Genomic DNA, 19699 nt, shown 5'->3' with positions numbered 1-19699 from the left:
GTAGATTCCATGAAATGCTCAGTCATTCACAAACAAGGATGGGGCGAGGGTCACCACTTTGTCAACAAATGCGTGAGCAAATTGTTGAACAGTTTAAGAAAAACCTTTCTCAACCAGCTATTGCAAGGAATTTAGGGATTTCACCATCTACGCTCCGTAATATCATCAAAGGGTTCAGAGAATCTGGAGAAATCACTGCACGTAAGCAGCTAAGCCCGTGACCTTCCATCCCTCAGGCTGTACTGCATCAACAAGCCACATCAGTGTGTAAAGGATATCACCACATGGGCTCAGGAACACTTCAGAAACCCACTGTCAGTAACTACAGTTGGTCGCTACGCCTGTAAGTGCAAGTTAAAACTCTCCTATGCAAGGCGAAAACCGTTTATCAACAACACCCAGAAACGCCGTCGGCTTCGCTGGGCCTGAGCTCATCTAAGATGGACTGATACAAAGTGGAAAAGTGTTCTGTGGTCTGACGAGTCCACATTTCAAATTGTTTTTGGAAACTGTGGACGTCGTGTCCTCCAGACCGAAGAGGAAAAGAACCATCCGGATTGTTATAGGCGCAATGTGTAAAAGCCAGCATCTGTGATGGTATGGGGGTGTATTAGTGCCCAAGACATGGGTAACTTACACATCTGTGAAGGCACCATTAATGCTGAAAGGTACATACAGGTTTTGGAGCAACATATGTTGCCATCCAAGCAATGTTACCATGGACGCCCCTGCTTATTTCAGCAAGACAATGCCAAGCCACGTGTTACATCAACGTGGCTTCATAGTAAAAGAGTGCGGGTACTAGACTGGCCTGCCTGTAGTCCAGACCTGTCTCCCGTTGAAAATGTGTGGTGCATTATGAAGCCTAAAATAGCACAAGGGAGACCCCCGGACTGTTGAACAACTTAAGCTGTACATCAAGCAAGAATGGGAAAGAATTCCACCTGAGAAGCTTCAAAAATGTGTCTCCTCAGTTCCCAAACCTTTACTGAGTGTTGTTAAAAGGAAAGGCCATGTAACACAGTGGTGAACATGCCCTTTCCCAACTACTTTGGCACGTGTTGCAGCCATGAAATTCTAAGTTAATGATTTTTTGCAAAAAAAAAAAAAAAAGTTTATGAGTTTGAACATCAAATATGTTGTCTTTGTAGTGCAGTGTTTTTAAACCACACCATTAGCAGAAAACATTAAAAAAATGAAACTCAGCAGCCGATATTGATAGTAAAAAGTCGTTCTCGCAATTGTTGGATATAAATTCAAACCGTAATCAACCATGCATTACTAATACCGTTTCGTTGTACTTGTGCAATGACAACAAAGACCTATCCTATCCTATCCTACTATAGCTCGTCTCAAAGTAGGTGTACTGTCACGGCCTGTCACATCACGATGTGACTTATTTTGAGTTTTTTAGTGTTTTCCTGTGTGTAGTGTTTCCTATTTTGGTGTTAATTTTCATGTCATGTACGGATGTACTTTGTGGAAGCCGTCTGCTGCTCCACACGCTGTAAGTCTTTGCTGTCGTCCAGCATTCTGTTTTTGTTTACTTTGCTGCCAGTTCAGTTTTAGTTCGCCTAAGCTTCAATGCCTTTTGTTAGGGCAGGGCTCGGCAACCCGCGGCTCTAGAGCTGCATGCGGCTCTTTAGCGCCGCCCTAGTGGCTCTCTGGAGCTTTTTCAAAAATGTATGAAAAATTGAAAAAGATGAGGGGGAAAAAAAATATTTTTTGTTTTAATATGGTTTCTGTAGGAGGACAAACATGACACAAACCTCCCTAATTGTTATAAAGCACACTGTTTGTATTAAACATGCTTCACTGATTCACGTATTTAGCGAGCACCGTTTTGTCCTACTAATTTTGGCGGTCCTTGAACTCACCGTAGTTCGTTTACATCACATATGTCAGAGTCAAGGCCCGCGGGCCATATCCGGCCCGCGAGAAGGTTTTTTACGGCCCTTGGGATGATCTTGATTTATTATTAGAACCGGCCCGCAGACCGCAGATCTTTTTTTTTTTTTTTTTTTTTTTTTTTAGACCGCAGATCTTTTACACGCACCAAGCGGATGCCGGTCCAAGGTTCCGAAAGGGGGCGAGCGGCCCGCCGGGACGCGCCTGCCGGCCGAAGGCCTGCAGCCCGGCCGTCAGTCGCGGAGCCCGCCGTGCCACGCGCGCCAAGGGGGCGGGCCGAAACCCGGCCCCGAGGCCCTGAGACTTCTGCTTTGTTTCCCCAAACCGCGCGTCACCGCCGGGCCCACACCACCGTCGGGCTGCAGCCCGAGCGTCGGTGGCGGAACCCGTCATGTGCCGCGCGCGCCAAGCGGAGCGGGGGGGTCAAGCGGGCCGAAACCCGCAGGCCACCCCCTCACCACGAGGCCCTGAGACTTCTGCGTTTGACCCCTACGCGCGGCCCGTCGGGACGCGCCCGCCGTCAAGCCACGAGGGCCAGCCGTCGGGTCGCGGAGCCCGCCGTGCCACGCGCGCCAAGGGGCGGGCCGAAACCAGCGGGGGGTTTCGGGCACCCAACTCGCCTCCCTCCCACGGAGGGAGGAGGGGGGTTTAATGTGAACATTACTGTGCAATCACATATTTAGAGTTTTTACTCAATTCAAGTTTAAAAGTTAAAGTTTAATATTTGTTTTCACTGCATGTTACTTCTCCTTAAACAAAGTGTTGTTTTTGATTTATAGATTTTTGCACTTTATTTTATTGTATTTCAATTTAATTATATTTTAAAAATATTTCAGTTGAGTGGATGATAGAAAATTGCTATTATTGTTTTTTTCTTTGAAGTAAATTTAGCCCACTTTTGCTAAAATAGAAAATATAGGCTACTGATGGTGCCTTGAATACCGGTTTCTTTCATTTAATGTTCATGTTATGGGGATTTTTATATAAAGGAAATTTGTCTTTTGTGTCTGTTGAAAATTAAAGATTACTGACAGAGCCATAAGAAAATATTGCTTTATTTATCTGATCATATTGGAATATATTTGTTAGGTTTTCAGTAGGTTCAATTAGGTTCACTAGACTATATGCGTCATTTAAAAATTTTTCAATGAACATTCGAACAGTCCGGCCCTCGGCTTGTAGCTAAATTTTTTATTTGGCCCTCCGTCCATTTGACTTTGACACCCCTGGTTTACATGCATAACTTTCTCCGACTTTCTAGGACGTGTTTTACGCCACTTCTTTTTCTGTCTCATTTTGTCCACCAAACCTTTAACGTTGTGCATGAATGCACAAAGGTGAGTTTTGTTGATGTTATTGACTTGTGTGGAGTGCTAATCAGACATATTTGGTCACTGCATGACTGCAAGCTAATCGATGCTAACATGCTATTTAGGCTAGCTATATGTACATATTGCATCATTATGCCTCATTTGTAGCTATATTTGAGGTCATTTAGTTTCCTTTAAGTCCTCTTAATTCAATTCATATCTCATGACACACTATCTGTATGTAATATGGCTTTCAATTTTTTGCGGCTCCAGACAGATTTGTTTTTGTATTTTTGGTCCAATATGGCTCTTTCAACATTTTGGGTTGCCGACCCCTGTTAGGGGCACTCTGCTTTTTTTATTTTTGGTTTAAGCATTAGATACCTTTTTACCTGCACGCTGTCTCCTGCATATGGACATCAAGTAGTGGACATAGAGAGAGAGAGAGAGAGAGAGAGAGAGAGAGAGAGAGAGAGAGAGAGAGAGAGAGATCAGAAGGCATAAGAAAAAGTATCTGCATTTGATTGTTTACATTTGATTATTAGCAATCCGGGGAGGGTGTTAGTTTAGGGTTGTAGCTGCCTGGAGGTGAACTTTTATTGCAGTTTTGAAGGAGGATAGAGATGCCCTTTCTTTTATACCTGTTGGGAGTGCATTCCACATTGATGTGGCATAGAAAGAGAATGAGTTAAGACCTTTGTTAGTTCGGAATCTGGGTTTAACGTGGTTAGTGGAGCACCCCCTGGTGTTGTGGTTATGGCGGTCATTTACGTTAAGGAAGTAGTTTGACATGTACTTCGGTATCAGGGAGGTGTAGCGGATTTTATAGACTAGGCTCAGTGCAAGTTGTTTAACTCTGTCCTCCACCTTGAGCCAGCCCACTTTAGAGAAGTGGGTAGGAGTGAGGTGGGATCTGGGGTGGAGGTCTAGAAGTAACCTGACTAGCTTGTTCTGAGATGTTTGGAGTCTAGATTTGAGGGTTTTGGAGGTGCTAGGGTACCAGGAGGTGCATGCCTAATCGAAAAAGGGTTGAACGAGAGTTCCCGCCAGAATCCTCATGGTGCTTTTGTTGACCAGAGAGGAAATTCTGTAGAGAAATCTCGTTCGTTGGTTAACCTTTTTGATTACCTTGGTTGCCATTTTATCACAGGAAAGGTTAGCCTCTAGAATGGAACCTAGGTAGGTGACCTCATCTTTCCAGGTGATGACACTGTCACCTACTTTTATAGTGAAGTCATTGACTCTTGTAGTGCATTCAATTGAATTTGGGTTGAAAAGGATTTGCAAATCATTGTATTCCGTTTATATTTACATCCAACACAATTTCCCAACTCATATGGAAACGGGGTTTGTAGTAAATTTGTTATATTTGAGGTTTTGGATTTACCTTGCATCTACGTAGACAGTATGTGTGGGGATACAACATGCTGCCCATTATTTATATGACTGATCCGAATGGTTTCCTAGGAGATCTTTTTTTCCACCTTTGACGCCCGGGATGGCTGCTCAAAGGCAATCAAGAACAGCTTCAACAATCTGCTGCCCAGCTTCCAAGCCTTTCAGAACTACGCCGCCCTCGACAGGTCCAAGCGCGGGTTCAACGTCAAAGCCAGCTTCCAGCACATCCTTAGGCACGCCGTCAGCAGTTTAGAGGGTGAGTTCTTGTCATCAGTCGCATGAGTTTGATTGACTGATTGATTGAAACTTTTATTAGTAGATTGCACAGTACGGTACATATTCCGTACAATTGACCACTAAATGGTAACACCCCAATAACTTTTAACTTGTTTAAGTCGGGGTCCACGTTAATCCATTCATGGTACAAATATATACTATCATCATAATACAGTCATCACACAAGTTAATCAGAGTATATACATTGAATTATTTACATTATTTACAATCCGGGGGGGTTGGATGTTGGGTTGGGTTGCTATCAGCACTTCAGTCATCAACAATGATATCATCTGAGAAATGGACATTGAAACAGTGTAGGTCTGACTTGATAGGATATGTACAGCAAGTAGTGGACATAGAGAGAGAGATCAGAAAGCATGAGAATAAGTATTTACATTGATTATTTACAATCCGGGGAGGTGGGATGTGGAAGGGAGGGTGTTAGTTAAGGGTTGAAGTTGTCTGAAGTGTTGTTTTAGTGCCGCTTTGAAGGAGGATAGGGATGCCCTTTCTTTTACACCTGTTGGGAGTGCATTCCATATTGATGTGGCATAGAAGGAGAATGATTTAAGACCTTTGTTAGATCGGAATCTGGGTTTAACGTGGTTAGTGGAGCTCCCCCTGGTGTTGTGGTTATGGCGGTCATTTATGTTATGGAAGTAGTTTGACATGTACTTCGGTATCAGGGAGGTGTAGCGGATTTTATAGACCAGGCTCAGTGCAAGTTGTTTTACTCTGTCCTCCACCCTGAGCCAGCCCACTTTGGAGAAGTGGGTAGGAGTGAGGTGTGATCTGGGGTGGAGGTCTAGAAGTAATCTGACTAGCTTGTTCTGGGATGTTTGGAGTCTAGATTTGAGGGTTTTGGAGGTGCTGGGGTACCAGGAGGTGCATGCGTAATCGAAAAAAGGGTTGAATGAGAGTTCCCGCTAGAATCTTCATGGTGCTTTTGTTCACCAGAGAGGAGATTCTGTAGATCAGGGGTCACCAACGCGGTGGACCAGATGAGTAGCCCGCTGGCCTGTTCTAAAAATAGCTCAAATAGCAGCACTTACCAGTGAGCTGCCTCTATTTTTGAAATTGTATTTATTTACTAGCAAGTTGGTCTCGCTTTGCCCGACATTTTTAATTCTAAGAGAGACAAATCTCAAATAGAATTTGAAAATCCAAGAAAATATTTTAAAGACTTGGTCTTCACTTGTTTAAATAAATTCATTTTTTTTTTTACTTTGCTTCTTATAACTTTCAGAAAGACAATTTTAGAGAAAAAATACAACCTTAAAAATGATTTTAGGATTTTTAAACACATATACCTTTTTACCTTTTAAATTCCTTCCTCTTCTTTCCTGACAATTTAAATCAATGTTCAAGTAAATTATTTTTTTTTATTGTAAAGAATAATAAATAAATTTTAATTTAATTCTTCATTTTAGCTTCTGTTTTTTCGACGAAGAATATTTGTGAAATATTTCTTCAAACTTATCATGATTAAAATTCAAAAAAATTATTCTGGCAAATCTAGAAAATCTGTAGAATCAAATTTAAATCTTATTTCAAAGTCTTTTGAATTTCTTTTAAAAATTTTGTTCTGGAAAATCTAGAAGAAATAATGATTTGTCTTTGTTAGAAACATAACTTGGTCCAATTTGTTATATATTCTAACAAAGTGCAGATTGGATTTTAACCTATTTAAAACATGTCATCAAAATTGTAAAATTAATCTTAATCAGGAAAAATTACTAATGATGTTCCATAAATTCTTTTTTAAATTTTTTCAAAAAGATTTGAATTAGCTAGTTTTTCTCTTCTTTTTTTCGGTTGAATTTTGAATTTTAAAGAGTCGAAATTGAAGATAAACTATGTTTCAAAAATTAATTGTCATTTTTTTCGTGTTTTCTCCTCTTTTAAACCGTTCAATTAAGTGTAAATATCATTAATTATTAATAATAACATAGAGTTAAAGGTAAATGGAGCAAATTGGCTATTTCTGGCAATTTATTTAAGTGTGTATCAAACTGGTAGCCCTTCGCATTAATCACTACCCAAGAAGTAGCTCTTGCTTTCAAAAAGGTTGGTGACCCCTGCTGTAGAGAACTCGCGTTCGTTGGTTGACCTTTTTGATTACCTTGGTTGCCATTGCGGCTGTATTTATTTCAATGATTTTGTCTCTTGCACCACAGGGATCCAGAAGAGCTCCAAAAGTATTAAACTGACTGAAGCGAAGAATGTTGACGTCAAGAAAATGGCGGCCATTCAGGATATGAAATCAGCAGCAGCCAACCTTGACACGGTTAAAGACCTGGAGAAGCTCTTGTTGCAGTGGTATAAGGAGATTGACCAGGTGGGCCCAATAAATATTAGTCAAGAGAACAACAGCGAGACTTGAAGCCTGCCTGCCCTTTGTCTGTGCTGATCAGGTGCTGCTGGAGACTCTGGCGCTGAAGCACGGGCTCGTGACGGATGGGCCACTGAGCGAGCTTGAGTACTGGAAGCAGACTTTTTTAAACTTCAAATTCATCCTCACTCACATCAGCAGCTCAAAATGCCGAGAAGTCATATCCGTGCTCCAAATCTGTCGCTCCAAAGCACTGCAGGTAAACACGCTCGCTTTACGTCTTTGTTTACCCGAAATTAGGGTGGTGGGTGAATTATTATGGTATATTATTCTGTGAACATTTTATTACCTCTGCCAGGGTTGGTTTGTCTTTCAGTTAGTGCAGGTTAACATAACTCAAAACGTTATGGGCTGATTTTGATTAAACTTTCAGGAAATGTCAGAAATTAGATGAGGAACAATAATTACATTTTCGACTACAGTAACTTATTTTTACGTTATGATACCTGTGTGTGTGTGTGTGTCTTGTATTTCTGCCCTTCTTGAGACATCAACAAGGAAAAGTACCGAAAAGTTAGGACCGAAATCATGGTCCCAATACGGAAAGCCATTGCATATAATAGAGAGCCAAATACTAGAGTCTGTGAACATTGCTCCAAAGTCAGGATTTTTTTGTTGATTTAATGTGCATACAAAAGTAAACATTGACAGGTGCCAAGGCAGCAATATGTGATAAAACAAGAAGTGCTCCCCCTCTGGCCAACATATGTAATAACAAGTGTGTGTAAGAAATTTACTCCGGCTTCCCACCACCTCCAAAGACATGCACCTGGGGATAGGCTGATTGGCAACACTAAAAGGTCCCTAGTGTGTGAATGTGAGTATGAATGTTGTCTATCTGTGTTGGCCCTGTGATGAGGTGGCGACTTGTCCAGGGTGTACCCCGCCTTCCGCCCGAATGCAGCTGAGATAGGCCACCCGCGACCCTGAAAGGGCCAAGCGGTAGAAAATGAATGGATGGATGGAAGATCACAGATTTAATACTTTTAAAGTGTATGTTTTTTATTTTATTTATTTTAATTTAATTTAATTTAATTTAATTTAATTTAATTTAATTTATTGTTTCTTTTTATTATTGTTTCCCCCCCTCCCCTTTTGTTATGTGTGGTTTTGTGTAAATACATATTTGATATGTTTTTACCAACATAGTCTGTAAGTACTCACCCTGAGGACACACACTCCAGGACAGTAGGTGGCGGTATGCACCTGTAACGTTGGCTGCGACCCGCCGTAAAATGAAAAAGACGAAGAAGAAGTTTCAGCGGGCTACCTGTCAACATGTGCCGTTTGAAAATGGAGTCGCTGTAAATCTTCTCAACTGACGGATGAAGATGGACGTGCTTTTTCGAGCATGGACCCTACAACAGTTGCAGTGTGGAAAGGTAACGCTAATTTGCTTTTATATGTCTTTGCACGTTAAGATAACTGTAAAGTTCTCACATGCTTAATTTTAACGAACCGGGCTTTCTAGCCAAACGTTGGCTAGAAACAGGTAACAGCCTCAGGAAAAATGTCTTTAAAATGATATGACGATGAATGATACTTTTTTTATCGTCAGAAAATGTTCAAAGGAACAACTTAGTTGACTTTAAATGGTTGATGCGGTAAACGGGGGTGCAATGGAGGGGGGTGCGCAGTGTGGATGCGCGGCAGGAATCATGAGGCATTCGAACATAGACATCTTATAAGTAGCATTGGCTGCTGTGACGCGGGGAAATTGGGCCGCCATCTTGAAGTGGTGATGAGGTGCCGGCGAGCAGCCTAAACTGACAGTTGACAGGTGGAAAACGAAGATGGTGTTCAGCGTTTTCCTGCTCAAATGAGCGGACTGTTGGAAAATAGGAATCGGGGGATTACTTTTCACAAGTAAGATTTAACATTAACGTACTATTGCTTGTATTTTGTGAAAATAATATTACCACAGAGTTGAGAAGGAGCAAAGATCTTCAATAGTACTGAAATCGTACAAGAGTGAAGTGAAGTGAATTATATTTATATAGCGCTTTTGTATAGTGACTTAAAGCGCTTTTACATAGTGAAACCCAATATCTAAGTTACATTTAAAGCAGTGTGGGTGGCACTGGGAGCAGGTGGGTAAAGTGTCTTGCCCAAGGACACAACGGCAGGGACTAGGATGGCGGAAGCGGGAATCAAACCTGGAACCCTCAAGTTGCTGGCACGGCCACTCTACCAACCGAGCTATATCGCCCCGAGTATGACCATAATAGAATTGCTTGTCAATGAAATTAATTACATTTAAAAATGTCATACTTGCATAACAAAGTTGAAATAAATGATGAAGATAAAGATTGTAAAAGCCAACAGGGGTATAAGTTAGTACTAGGGCTGCAATAACTAATCGATTAAATCGATTATTAAAATAGTTGCTGATTAATTTAGTCATCGATTCTTTGGCTCTATTCTATGCGCATGCGCAGAGTCTTTTTATTTTTTATTTTTAAATTGAAAAAAAACAACTTTTTTTTTAATGAACCTTAATTTATAAACTGCAACATTTACAAACAGCTGAGAAACAATAATTAAAATAAGTATGGTGCCAGTATGCTGTTTTTTCCCCCAATAAAATACTGGATAGGATAGAATTTTAGTTTGTCTCTTTTATCCGATTATTAATCGAAGTAATAATCGATAGATTAATCGATTATCAAATTAATCGTTAGTTGCAGCCCTAGTTAGGACCACAGTCCAGATTGTGTGTATGTGTGTGTGGGGGGGGGCGGGGGTTGTAATAATATATGGGGGGTTTGGCTTACAAACTTTCAGCCCCACCTAAAACCAAATTCACCAGCCGCCACTGATTATGATGCATTCTCATTTTAGGCAAAGTATAAGACAATACTTCCTTAACAGTATAATTGTAACCAGGAATAAGTCTTCAAGTAGCAATATTCAAATACTAACATTGTTGGGTAAAACAGAATTTGGTTTTATTCTGAATCCAGTGAAACAGATTGGTGGTTTTAGCTGATATAAAGACTTTCAGCTGTTTATATATGTTTATGTTTAAGTATTTGGCAGACACTTTTATCCAAAGCGACATACATAAAAAATACATATAAAACAATCACGGTAAACATGATCATTTAAGGGAGGAATGTAATACAAAATATCAATACGAAGTGTCAAGACAGAATAAACTCTCTGCTGCTGCAGCAACAGAGATACAGTCTATAAGATGTATAGATATCTAATGTATTCATACATTGTTCATGTAGGCAGTGTTTCCCATAAACTGCCAAGATACCTGTGGTGGTGGAGGCGTGGCCATGGGCGTGGTCACCATGACATCATCAAGTAATTTGCATAATTTACTACAATGATATGATTTTCTCTAAAAAGGCTCAAAAAATGTGTACTTACTAATTATGAATAACAGTTTTGTTTTAAACGTCCATCCATACATCCATCCATCCATTTTACAATATAATTACAACACTTTATGTACATATTTATATACAGATTTGAACAATAAGTTATTCACTGAAATGTATTTATTAATTGTGGTTCTTACAAAAAATATATCTTATAAAATATAAAAGCTAAAATGTCTCTTAAAGCTCTGCCCCTTTAATTAGTGCATACTAAATAATTAACTTTAGCCTACTACTACAACCATATTATTTACCAGCAACATAAAGTGAAACAGAGGCAGAGGTGTCCTGCCACAGTCAGTAACAAATAAACAGAAAACAGTAGTGGTCAAATACAAATAAGGCAACAAGAGAAGTATCCTACACTTCTCTTTTGTAAAGTAAATCTGAACAGCCTATATGGGCATCTACATCAACTATATGATTTGCCTGAAAAGCTGGACAAGACCAAAAAAACAAAACAAACAAACAAAAAAAATAATATTTTTTTATTATTTGTGGCGGACGTAATTCTTTCGTGGCGGGCCGCCACAAATAAATGAATATGTGGGAAACACTGGTAGGATATACGCATGTGTATATATAACCTAATCATATTGTATCTTCAATTTAAAAATAGCTGACCGTTTTTTCCCCCCTTCTCCGGGATTTTATTCCCAGTTTTGATCTCGGACGTCTGGTCACTTATAGCATATGAGAATATTCTATTACTGTTAAGCAAACTATGAATAATAAAACATGTGTCCTTTATCATAGCTACATGTATGACAAAAAAACATGTGAAAATCAGTGGCATTCAGTGAGTTAGATGAATTAAATGTGCTGACAGTTCATTGCTCCTGCCAAATGAATTGCACTGAGTGGAGCGAATCACCACCCCGCGTCTCGTCGGTAGGCAGTAGCGGTCGATGCTGCGTCTACTTATAAGATGTCTATGATTCGAACGCTGCACAATAAAACACTGCTGTCTGACATTAGTCATATTGGTGGAAATGGCAGGCAGACTTGACCTAAAATGTAGACACCTATTCCTGCATAAGATGTACTTCTGTGCTGCCACCACTGACTTAACCACCAGGTTATGAATGTATAAATGGTTGATTTATATAAGGTAAAGTTTTGTACCTGACAAGTTTTGGCTACATTGCTTCTTGCCTTACTTACCTTACTAGCCTATTTTTTTTTAATAAATACACATCAGTAGGCTAAATGAAGCTCTTCAACAAACCATGTTATGACCTTATACTGCATATTTACAGTGTGAATGTATTGTTTTTCAGCTGCTAATTAATATTAGCACGGAAATGCTTTGATCTCGGAAAGGTCATCACAATCTGGAGGCAGTTCCCAAGAGGCTGAACAGGTGGAGGGTAAGAGCACATACTGAGATGATGTGTTTGTATTAAAACTACTGAAATATCAACAAGGGGGAATGTATTTTTTAATTGTTTTATTATTATTAAGTTAAAGTTAAAGTGCCAATGATAGTCACACACACGAGGTGTGGCGAAATTATTCTCTGCATTTGACTCATCACCCTTGATCACCCCTTGGGAGGTGAGGGGAGTAGTGAGCAGCAGCAGTGGCTGCGCCCGGGAATCATTTTTGGTGATTTAACCCCCAATTCCAACCCTTGATGCTGAGTGCCATGCAGGGAGGTAATGGGTCCCATTTGTATAGTCTATGGTATGACTCGGCCGGGGTTTGAACTCACAACCTACCGATCTCAGGGTGGACTATTAGTATTATTATATAGTAAATGCAACAGTATCGTCATCACTCTAAAACCAAACACTTTATAATAAGGATGCTAGTTTAGACATTTGTCAGATCATAAAACATTAACTTACAATATTAAGATTTACTAGTGGTTAGAGTGTCTGCCCTGAGATCGGTAGGTTGTAAGTTCATTTTAGAAGGCAATTATATTTATATGTGGTTTAGTTTTAGATAAAAAAATGAAGTGATTGCTAATATAACCATTCATCTAAAGGTATGTAACTTTGAAATGTGTATATTTTAACTGAAACAGTGATTTTAATTTAATTTCAACAATAGGTCCTGAATGTACTGACAGCCTACAGAACCAGGCCAGACACTACAAAGTTCTCCAAGCCCAGACCTAACAAGAAGGATGTTGCCCAGCTGTTGGACCTTGAATACCAAGCAAGACGGGCTTACATTGACTCTGATGTTTTGAAGGAGAAAGACAAACCTACCAAGATTCTTAAAAAAAGTGGATCATGTAAGAAAATCAAATCAATTTAAGTTGATTTATGTTTAATATTATTGTTGGAGTAATTCCCTTAATTAGTTTAGAAATGTTAAACATTTTGAAATGTTTAATATGAAGGACACAGATGTTGGCCAGGTTTTTTTTTTGCATTTGATTGATTGAAACTTTTATTAGTAGATTGCACAGTTTGGTACATATTCCGTACAATTGACCACTAAATGGTAACACCCGAATAAGTTTTTCAACTTAAATCAATTCATGGTACAAATATATACTGTCAGCATAATACAGTCATCACACAAGTTAATCATCAGAGTATATACATTGAATTATTTACATTATTTACAATCCGGGGGGTGGGATGAGGAGGGTTTGGTTGATATCAGCACTTCAGTCATCAACAATTGCATCATCAGAGAAATGGGCATTGAAACAGTGTAGGTCTGACTTGGTAGGATATGTACAGCGAGCAGAGAACATAGTGAGTTCAGATAGCATAAGAACAAGTATATACATTAGAAATACATTTGATTATTTACATTTGGTTATTTACAATCCAGGGATGTGGAGGGGGGAGGGGGTTAGTCAGGAGTTGAAGTTGCCTGGAGGTGTTGTTTTAGTGCAGTTTTGAAGGAGGATAGAGATGCCCTTTCTTTTACACCTGTTGGGAGTGCATTCCACATTGATGTGGCATAGAAAGAGAATGAGTTAAGACCTTTGGTAGTTCGGAATCTGGGTTTAACGTGGTTAGTGGAGCTCCCCCTGGTGTTGTGGTTATGGCGGTCATTTACGTTAAGGAAGTAGTTTGACATGTACTTCGGTATCAGGGAGGTGTAGCGGATTTTATAGACCAGGCTCAGTGCAAGTTGTTTAACTCTGTCCTCCACCCTGAGCCAGCCCACTTTGGAGAAGTGGGTAGGAGTGAGGTGTGATCTGGGGTGGAGGTCTAGAAGTAATCTGACTAGCTTGTTCTGGGATGTTTGGAGTTTAGATTTGAGGGTTTTGGAGGTGCTAGGGTACCAGGAGGTGCAAGGGTAATCAAAAAAGGGTTGAACGAGAGTTCCCGCTAGAATCTTCAAGGTGCTTTTGTTGACCAGAGAGGAGATTCTGTAGAGAAATCTCGTTCGTTGGTTGACCTTTCTGATTACCTTGGTTGCCATTTTATCACAGGAAAGATTAGCCTCTAGAATGGAACCTAGGTAGGTGACCTCATCTTTCCTGGTGATAACTATGTCACCCACTTTTATAGTGAAGTCACTGACTTTCTTGAGATTGATTTGGGATCCAAATAGGATGGATTCCGTTTTACCTAAGTGTATGGATAGTTTATTGTCAGCGAAAATTGCAAAAATTGTTTAAGTCACTAAGCAGGTTACTCTGCAATTCCTACTTGCATAGTAGGTCAAATACATTTTTCAATTCACTAGATTTTTGATTGGAATGTAGTTTTAGAATATATTTGCTCTCTGTCCCTCTGTGGTAGATAATGGATGAACTATAGCGGATGCTCAGTCAAGGAAACTCCCACTTCATACCTGAACTGAAGAACCGCTGGAGGACCTTTTGTGAGAAGTTTCAGTTTTATGGAGTTTTCAAAAAAAAGTCACAAGACTTCCAACGGCAGCTAAAGGTAATTACTCCCACATCACTTGATGACTTGAATCCATAGGCTGGCCACAGTAGTCAGTGATGCTCAGTGTTTCCCATAAACTGCCAAGGTACCTGTGGGGGTGGGGGCGTGGCTATGGGCGTGGTCACCATGACATCATCAAGTAATTTGCATAATTTACTACAATGATTTGATTTTTTCTAAAAAGGCTAAAAAATGTATACTTACTAATTAATAACAGTTTTGTTTTAAACATCCATCCATCCATTTTACAATATAATTACAACAATTTATGTACATATTTATATACAGATTTGAACAATAAGTTATTCACTGAAATATATTTATTAATTGTGGTTCTTACAAAAAATATATCTTATAAAAATATAAAAGCTAAAATGTTTCTTAAAGCTCTGCCCCTTTAATTAGTGCATACTAAATAATTTAACTTTAGCCTACTACTACAACCATATTATTTACCAGCAACATAAAGTGAAACAGAGGCAGAGGTGTCCTGCCACAGTCGGTAACAAATAAACAGTAGTGGTGGTAGATAGACACAAAGCTTCATCAAACATCTGATCCACTGAACAAAGAGCTCCAAAAATCTTGATCCTACACTTCTCTTTTGTAAAGTAAATCTGAACAGCCGATATGGGCATCTACATCAACTATATGATTTGCCTGAGAAGCTGGACAGGACAAAAATGAATAAATGAACAAAATAAATGAATGTGTGGGAAACACTGATGCTGGTGCTGCTCAGTTTCAGACATCCACCAAATATTCACCATTTACATAACTTGTCAACTATCCTAATCACTCCAACCATGTACTTTTTTCTGTTTCCCAACTGCAGCTTGCCGTCTCTCCCAACTGCACTCGCTAATGTTTCTTGTCTTGTTGCTCTGTCTTCCTCTCTTTTGTATGTGGTTTTTTGAAAACTGACTGCGGGTAATTAAAATTATTGTTTTGTTTTACAGTAAAGCAAGCGGTTGCGATGATAAAGGCTTTGCCAGACATCTTTCCATCCCCTATTGCTCCACCAAAGAAGTTTGCAAGTGAGGACATTTTTTCCTGTACTTTACAGCAGGGCTATTCAACTGTGTTGTTAAGGGGCCACATTTTTAGAAAGCCAAGTGCCAGGGGGGCTAGACATTCTCCTGATTTTTTTATGCACAGTCTTTCAGCATTTCGATGATGGCCAATAATTGTAATTTTTTTTCTGTTACTATGCACCTTGAATATAATAAAGAGGTGGAAAGAAATTGGATTCATATCTTCATTTAAGCAAGTGTCATTTACTCTTCTGTTATAGTCAGGATTACTGATTGCAAGCATTAATATGATTTATGAATTCCACAGCATGTGGCATTTTAAGAAAATGATCCTACATAATGAGAATTATGTCAAGATAATGGCACTAGCATTTACTTCATTTAAGAATATTTTTCTACATATTGAGAAATTTTCTTAATATTGTTGAGAAAAAATAAAGTAGTTTTTAGTAGAGATGTCCGATAAATACGTTAAAATGTAATATAGGAAATTATCTGTATCGTTTTTTTTATTACCTGTATCATTTTTTTATTTTTATTTTTTAATTTTTTTTATTAAATCAACATAAAAAACACAAGATACACTTACAATTAGTGCATCAACCCAAAAAACCTCCCTCCCCCATTTACACTCATTCACACAAAAGGGTTGTTTCTTTCTGTTATTAATATTCTGGTTCCTACATTATATATCAATATATATCAATACAGTCTGCAAGGGATACAGTCCGTAAGCACACATGATTGTGCGTGCTGCTGCTCCACTAATAGTACTAACCTTTAACAGTTAATTTGACTCATTTTCATTAATTACTAGTTTCTATGTAACTGTTTTTATATTGTTTTACTTTCTTTTTTATTCAAGAAAATGTTTTTAATTTATTTATCTTATTTTATTTTATTTTTTAAAAAAAGTACCTTATCTTCACCATACCTGGTTGTCCAAATTAGGCATAATAATGTGTTAATTTCACGACTGCATATATCGGTTGATATCGGTATCGGTAATTAAAGAGTTGGAGAATATCGGATATCGGCAAAAAGCCATTATCGGACATCCCTAGTTTTTAGTATAAGTTAAGAATATTTTTCTACGTATTGAGAAATTTTCTTAATATGTTGAGAAAAAATAAACTAGTTTTTAGTATAAGTTTGCTGGTTTCAAGAAATGTATTGCCTATTGCATATCATTATGTCAAGATAATGGCACTAGCATTTACTTCATATAAGAATATTTTTCAACATGTTGAGAAAGAAGGTCTCATTTTTTTTTCTATCAAGAAAAGTGCACTTGTTATTAGTGAGAATATACTTATTTTAAGGTATTTTTTTGGGTTCATTGAGGTTAGCTAATTTTACTTGTTTTGGAAAGTCTTGACAAGCCAAATTTTCTTGTTCTATTGGCAGATAATTTTTCTTAATTCAAGTAAAATACCCCTAATTTGTTTTTTTTTTCTTGTTTTTGAACACTTGACTTTTTGCAGCGTATATAGTGAGTCTGTGCAACATGTACTTGTGTGAAGCATGTGCTAAGTAATTGCTATGGTTCATGTTTTAAAAGTAAATTTGGAAAAATCCTCAGGCCTACTTTGGAGACCCCTGAATTAAGCGTATGTTTGGCATACCACTAGATGGAGCCCAAGATGTACACTTCAGTGTTTCCCATAAACTGCCAAGATACCTGTGGCGGTGGGGGCGTGGCTATGGGCGTGGTCACCATGACATCATCGAATAATTTGCATAATTTACTACAATGATATGGTTTTCTCTAAAAAGGCTAAAAAAATGTATACTTACTAATTAATAATAACAGTTTTGTTTTAAACGTCCATCCATCCATCCATCCATTTTACAATATAATTACAACACTTTATGTACATATTTATATACAGATTTGAACAATAAGTTATTCACTGAAATATATTTATTAATTGTGGTTCTTACAAAGAATATATCTTATAAAATATAAAAGCTAAAATGTCTCAAAGCTCTGCCCCTTTAATTAGTGCATACTAAATAATTTAACTTTAGCCTACTACTACAACCATATTATTTACCAGCAACATAAAGTGAAACAGAGGCAGAGGTGTCCTGCCACAGTCAGTAACAAATAAACAGAAAACAGTTGTGGTCAAATACAAATAAGGCAACAAGAGAAGTATCCTACACTTCTCTTTTGTAAAGTAAATCTGAACAGCCTTTATGGGCATCTACATCAACTATATGATTTGCCTGAGAAGCTGGACAGGACAAAAAAAAAATGTTTTTTTATTTTTTTATTTTATTTGTGGCGGACGTAATTCTTTCGTGGTGGGCCGCCACAAATAAATGAATGTGTGGGAAACACTGTAAATAATGGACAGAAGAAGTCTGAGGATGTATTCCGACACGAAAAGACGCTTGGTCCTCCCCGCCACGCCACCCCCTTTCTTTGTGAGGATTATGGTCATTCTTCATCTAAATGGGAATGTGTTAACATCTTAGCAGTCTGCTTCTTAATGACAGCAGACATTGCACTGTAAGTGATGTTTTATTATGTTTGTTGGCTCTCATGAGGTCTGCAGAGAGTAGTAAAGCAAACATTGTGATGCGTTTTTTAAATCAATATATACACTACCGTTCAAAAGTTTGGGGTTACCCAAACAATTTTGTGGACTAGCCTTCATTTCTAAGAACAAGAATAGACTGTCGAGTTTCAGATGAAAGTTCTCTTTTTCTGGCCATTTTGAGCGTTTAATTGACCCCACAAATGTGATGCTCCAGAAACTCAATCTGCTCAAAGGAAGGTCCGTTTTGTAGCTTCTGTAACGAGCTAAAGTGTTTTCAGATGTGTGAACATGATTGCACAAGGGTTTTCTAATCATCAATTAGCCTTCTGAGCCAATGAGCAAACACATTGTACCATTAGAACACTGGAGTGATAGTTGCTGGAAATGGGCCTCTATACACCTATGTAGATATTGCACCAAAAAGCAGACATTTGCAGCTAGAATAGTCATTTACCACATTAGCAATGTATAGAGTGTATTTTTTTTAAAGTTAAGACCAGTTTAAAGTTATCTTCATTGAAAATAAGGACATTTCAATGTGACCCCAAACTTTTGAACGGTAGTGTATATATAATATATACAGTATACACACACACACACACACACACCGCAAAATAATTGCCTAGATCTGGTCAAGAGGGTTCACTCTTGTTTATTTTAGCAATATAGCTCAAAAACTTTTGGGCAGATTATGATGAAACTTTCAGAAAGTGTCAAAAAGGGGATAAGGACCAAATGGTTAGATTTTGGGGTTGAGGATTCAGAATTGGTTTTAAAGATGCTTTACTACATTATTGGGTAGACAATATTTGTATCTTTATTCTGTTTAATTGTTACTATATTATTATTGTATTTATTTTATATTATTTAATTTTATTTATTATTGTTACTGTGTATTATTTCAAATGTTTGTTATTTTGTTTTGTTTTTAGATAACTTGATATTTTTATGTTATTTAATTTTATATTGTAATTATAAAGGTACTTGTTATCAAATCATTTTATTACTACTTTGTTTTATTTATTTATTGTTTTACATTTTTTGATTTCATTAAAATCCTGCAAACATTCCAAGTAAGCTGTAAACAAAATTCATAACCAGTGTTGGGTTAGTTACTGAAAACCAGTAACTAGTTACAATTACTAGTTACTTTATTTCAAAAGTAACTCAGTTACTAACTCAGTTACTTACACCAAAAAGTAATGCGTTACTGTGAAAAGTAACTATTTAGTTACTTCTTTTTCCCCCCTTTTTTTTAAGGCTCCCATTAATGCCCTTTTAGTCTTCATTTCAGTACTGTTATTGCACTGGACAATAATACAATCTGTTGATCAACTTGACATGCATTTGCATCACTGAACTCTGAAAGCAATGTGGTCTACATACAACACACAAACAATGTGGTCTACATACAACACACAAACAATGTGCTCTACATACAACACACAAACAATGTGCTCTACATACAACACACAAACAATGTGGTCTACATACAACACACAAACAATGTGGTCTACATACAACACACAAACAATGTGGTCTACATACAACACACAAACAATGTGCTC

General features: G+C 38.1%; 1 protein-coding gene and 1 long non-coding RNA gene across 2 annotated transcripts in view; both read left to right on the top strand.

Moving 5' to 3' along the window:
• The window catches only part of LOC133631538 (dynein axonemal heavy chain 8-like), a 200699-nt gene that overhangs the window by 6095 nt on the left and 174905 nt on the right, over positions 1–19699 (top strand). Inside the window, exons 5-7 of the mRNA XM_062023834.1 lie at positions 4686–4872; positions 7073–7233; positions 7310–7486. Coding sequence (XP_061879818.1) covers positions 4686–4872; positions 7073–7233; positions 7310–7486 — 525 coding nt within the window. The remainder of the gene's footprint in view (positions 1–4685; positions 4873–7072; positions 7234–7309; positions 7487–19699) is intronic.
• Positions 8549–15775, top strand: LOC133631539 (uncharacterized). The gene is made up of 5 exons (XR_009821483.1): positions 8549–8669; positions 11960–12049; positions 12738–12924; positions 14399–14545; positions 15508–15775. It is a non-coding gene; the product is annotated as an uncharacterized LOC133631539 (long non-coding RNA).

This window comes from Entelurus aequoreus, linkage group LG16 (genome assembly GCF_033978785.1).
Source record: "Entelurus aequoreus isolate RoL-2023_Sb linkage group LG16, RoL_Eaeq_v1.1, whole genome shotgun sequence".
Classification (NCBI taxonomy): Eukaryota; Metazoa; Chordata; class Actinopteri; order Syngnathiformes; family Syngnathidae; genus Entelurus; species Entelurus aequoreus.
The sequence above is the reverse complement of the archived record's forward strand: the minus strand, read 5'-3'. Positions and strand labels throughout refer to the sequence as shown.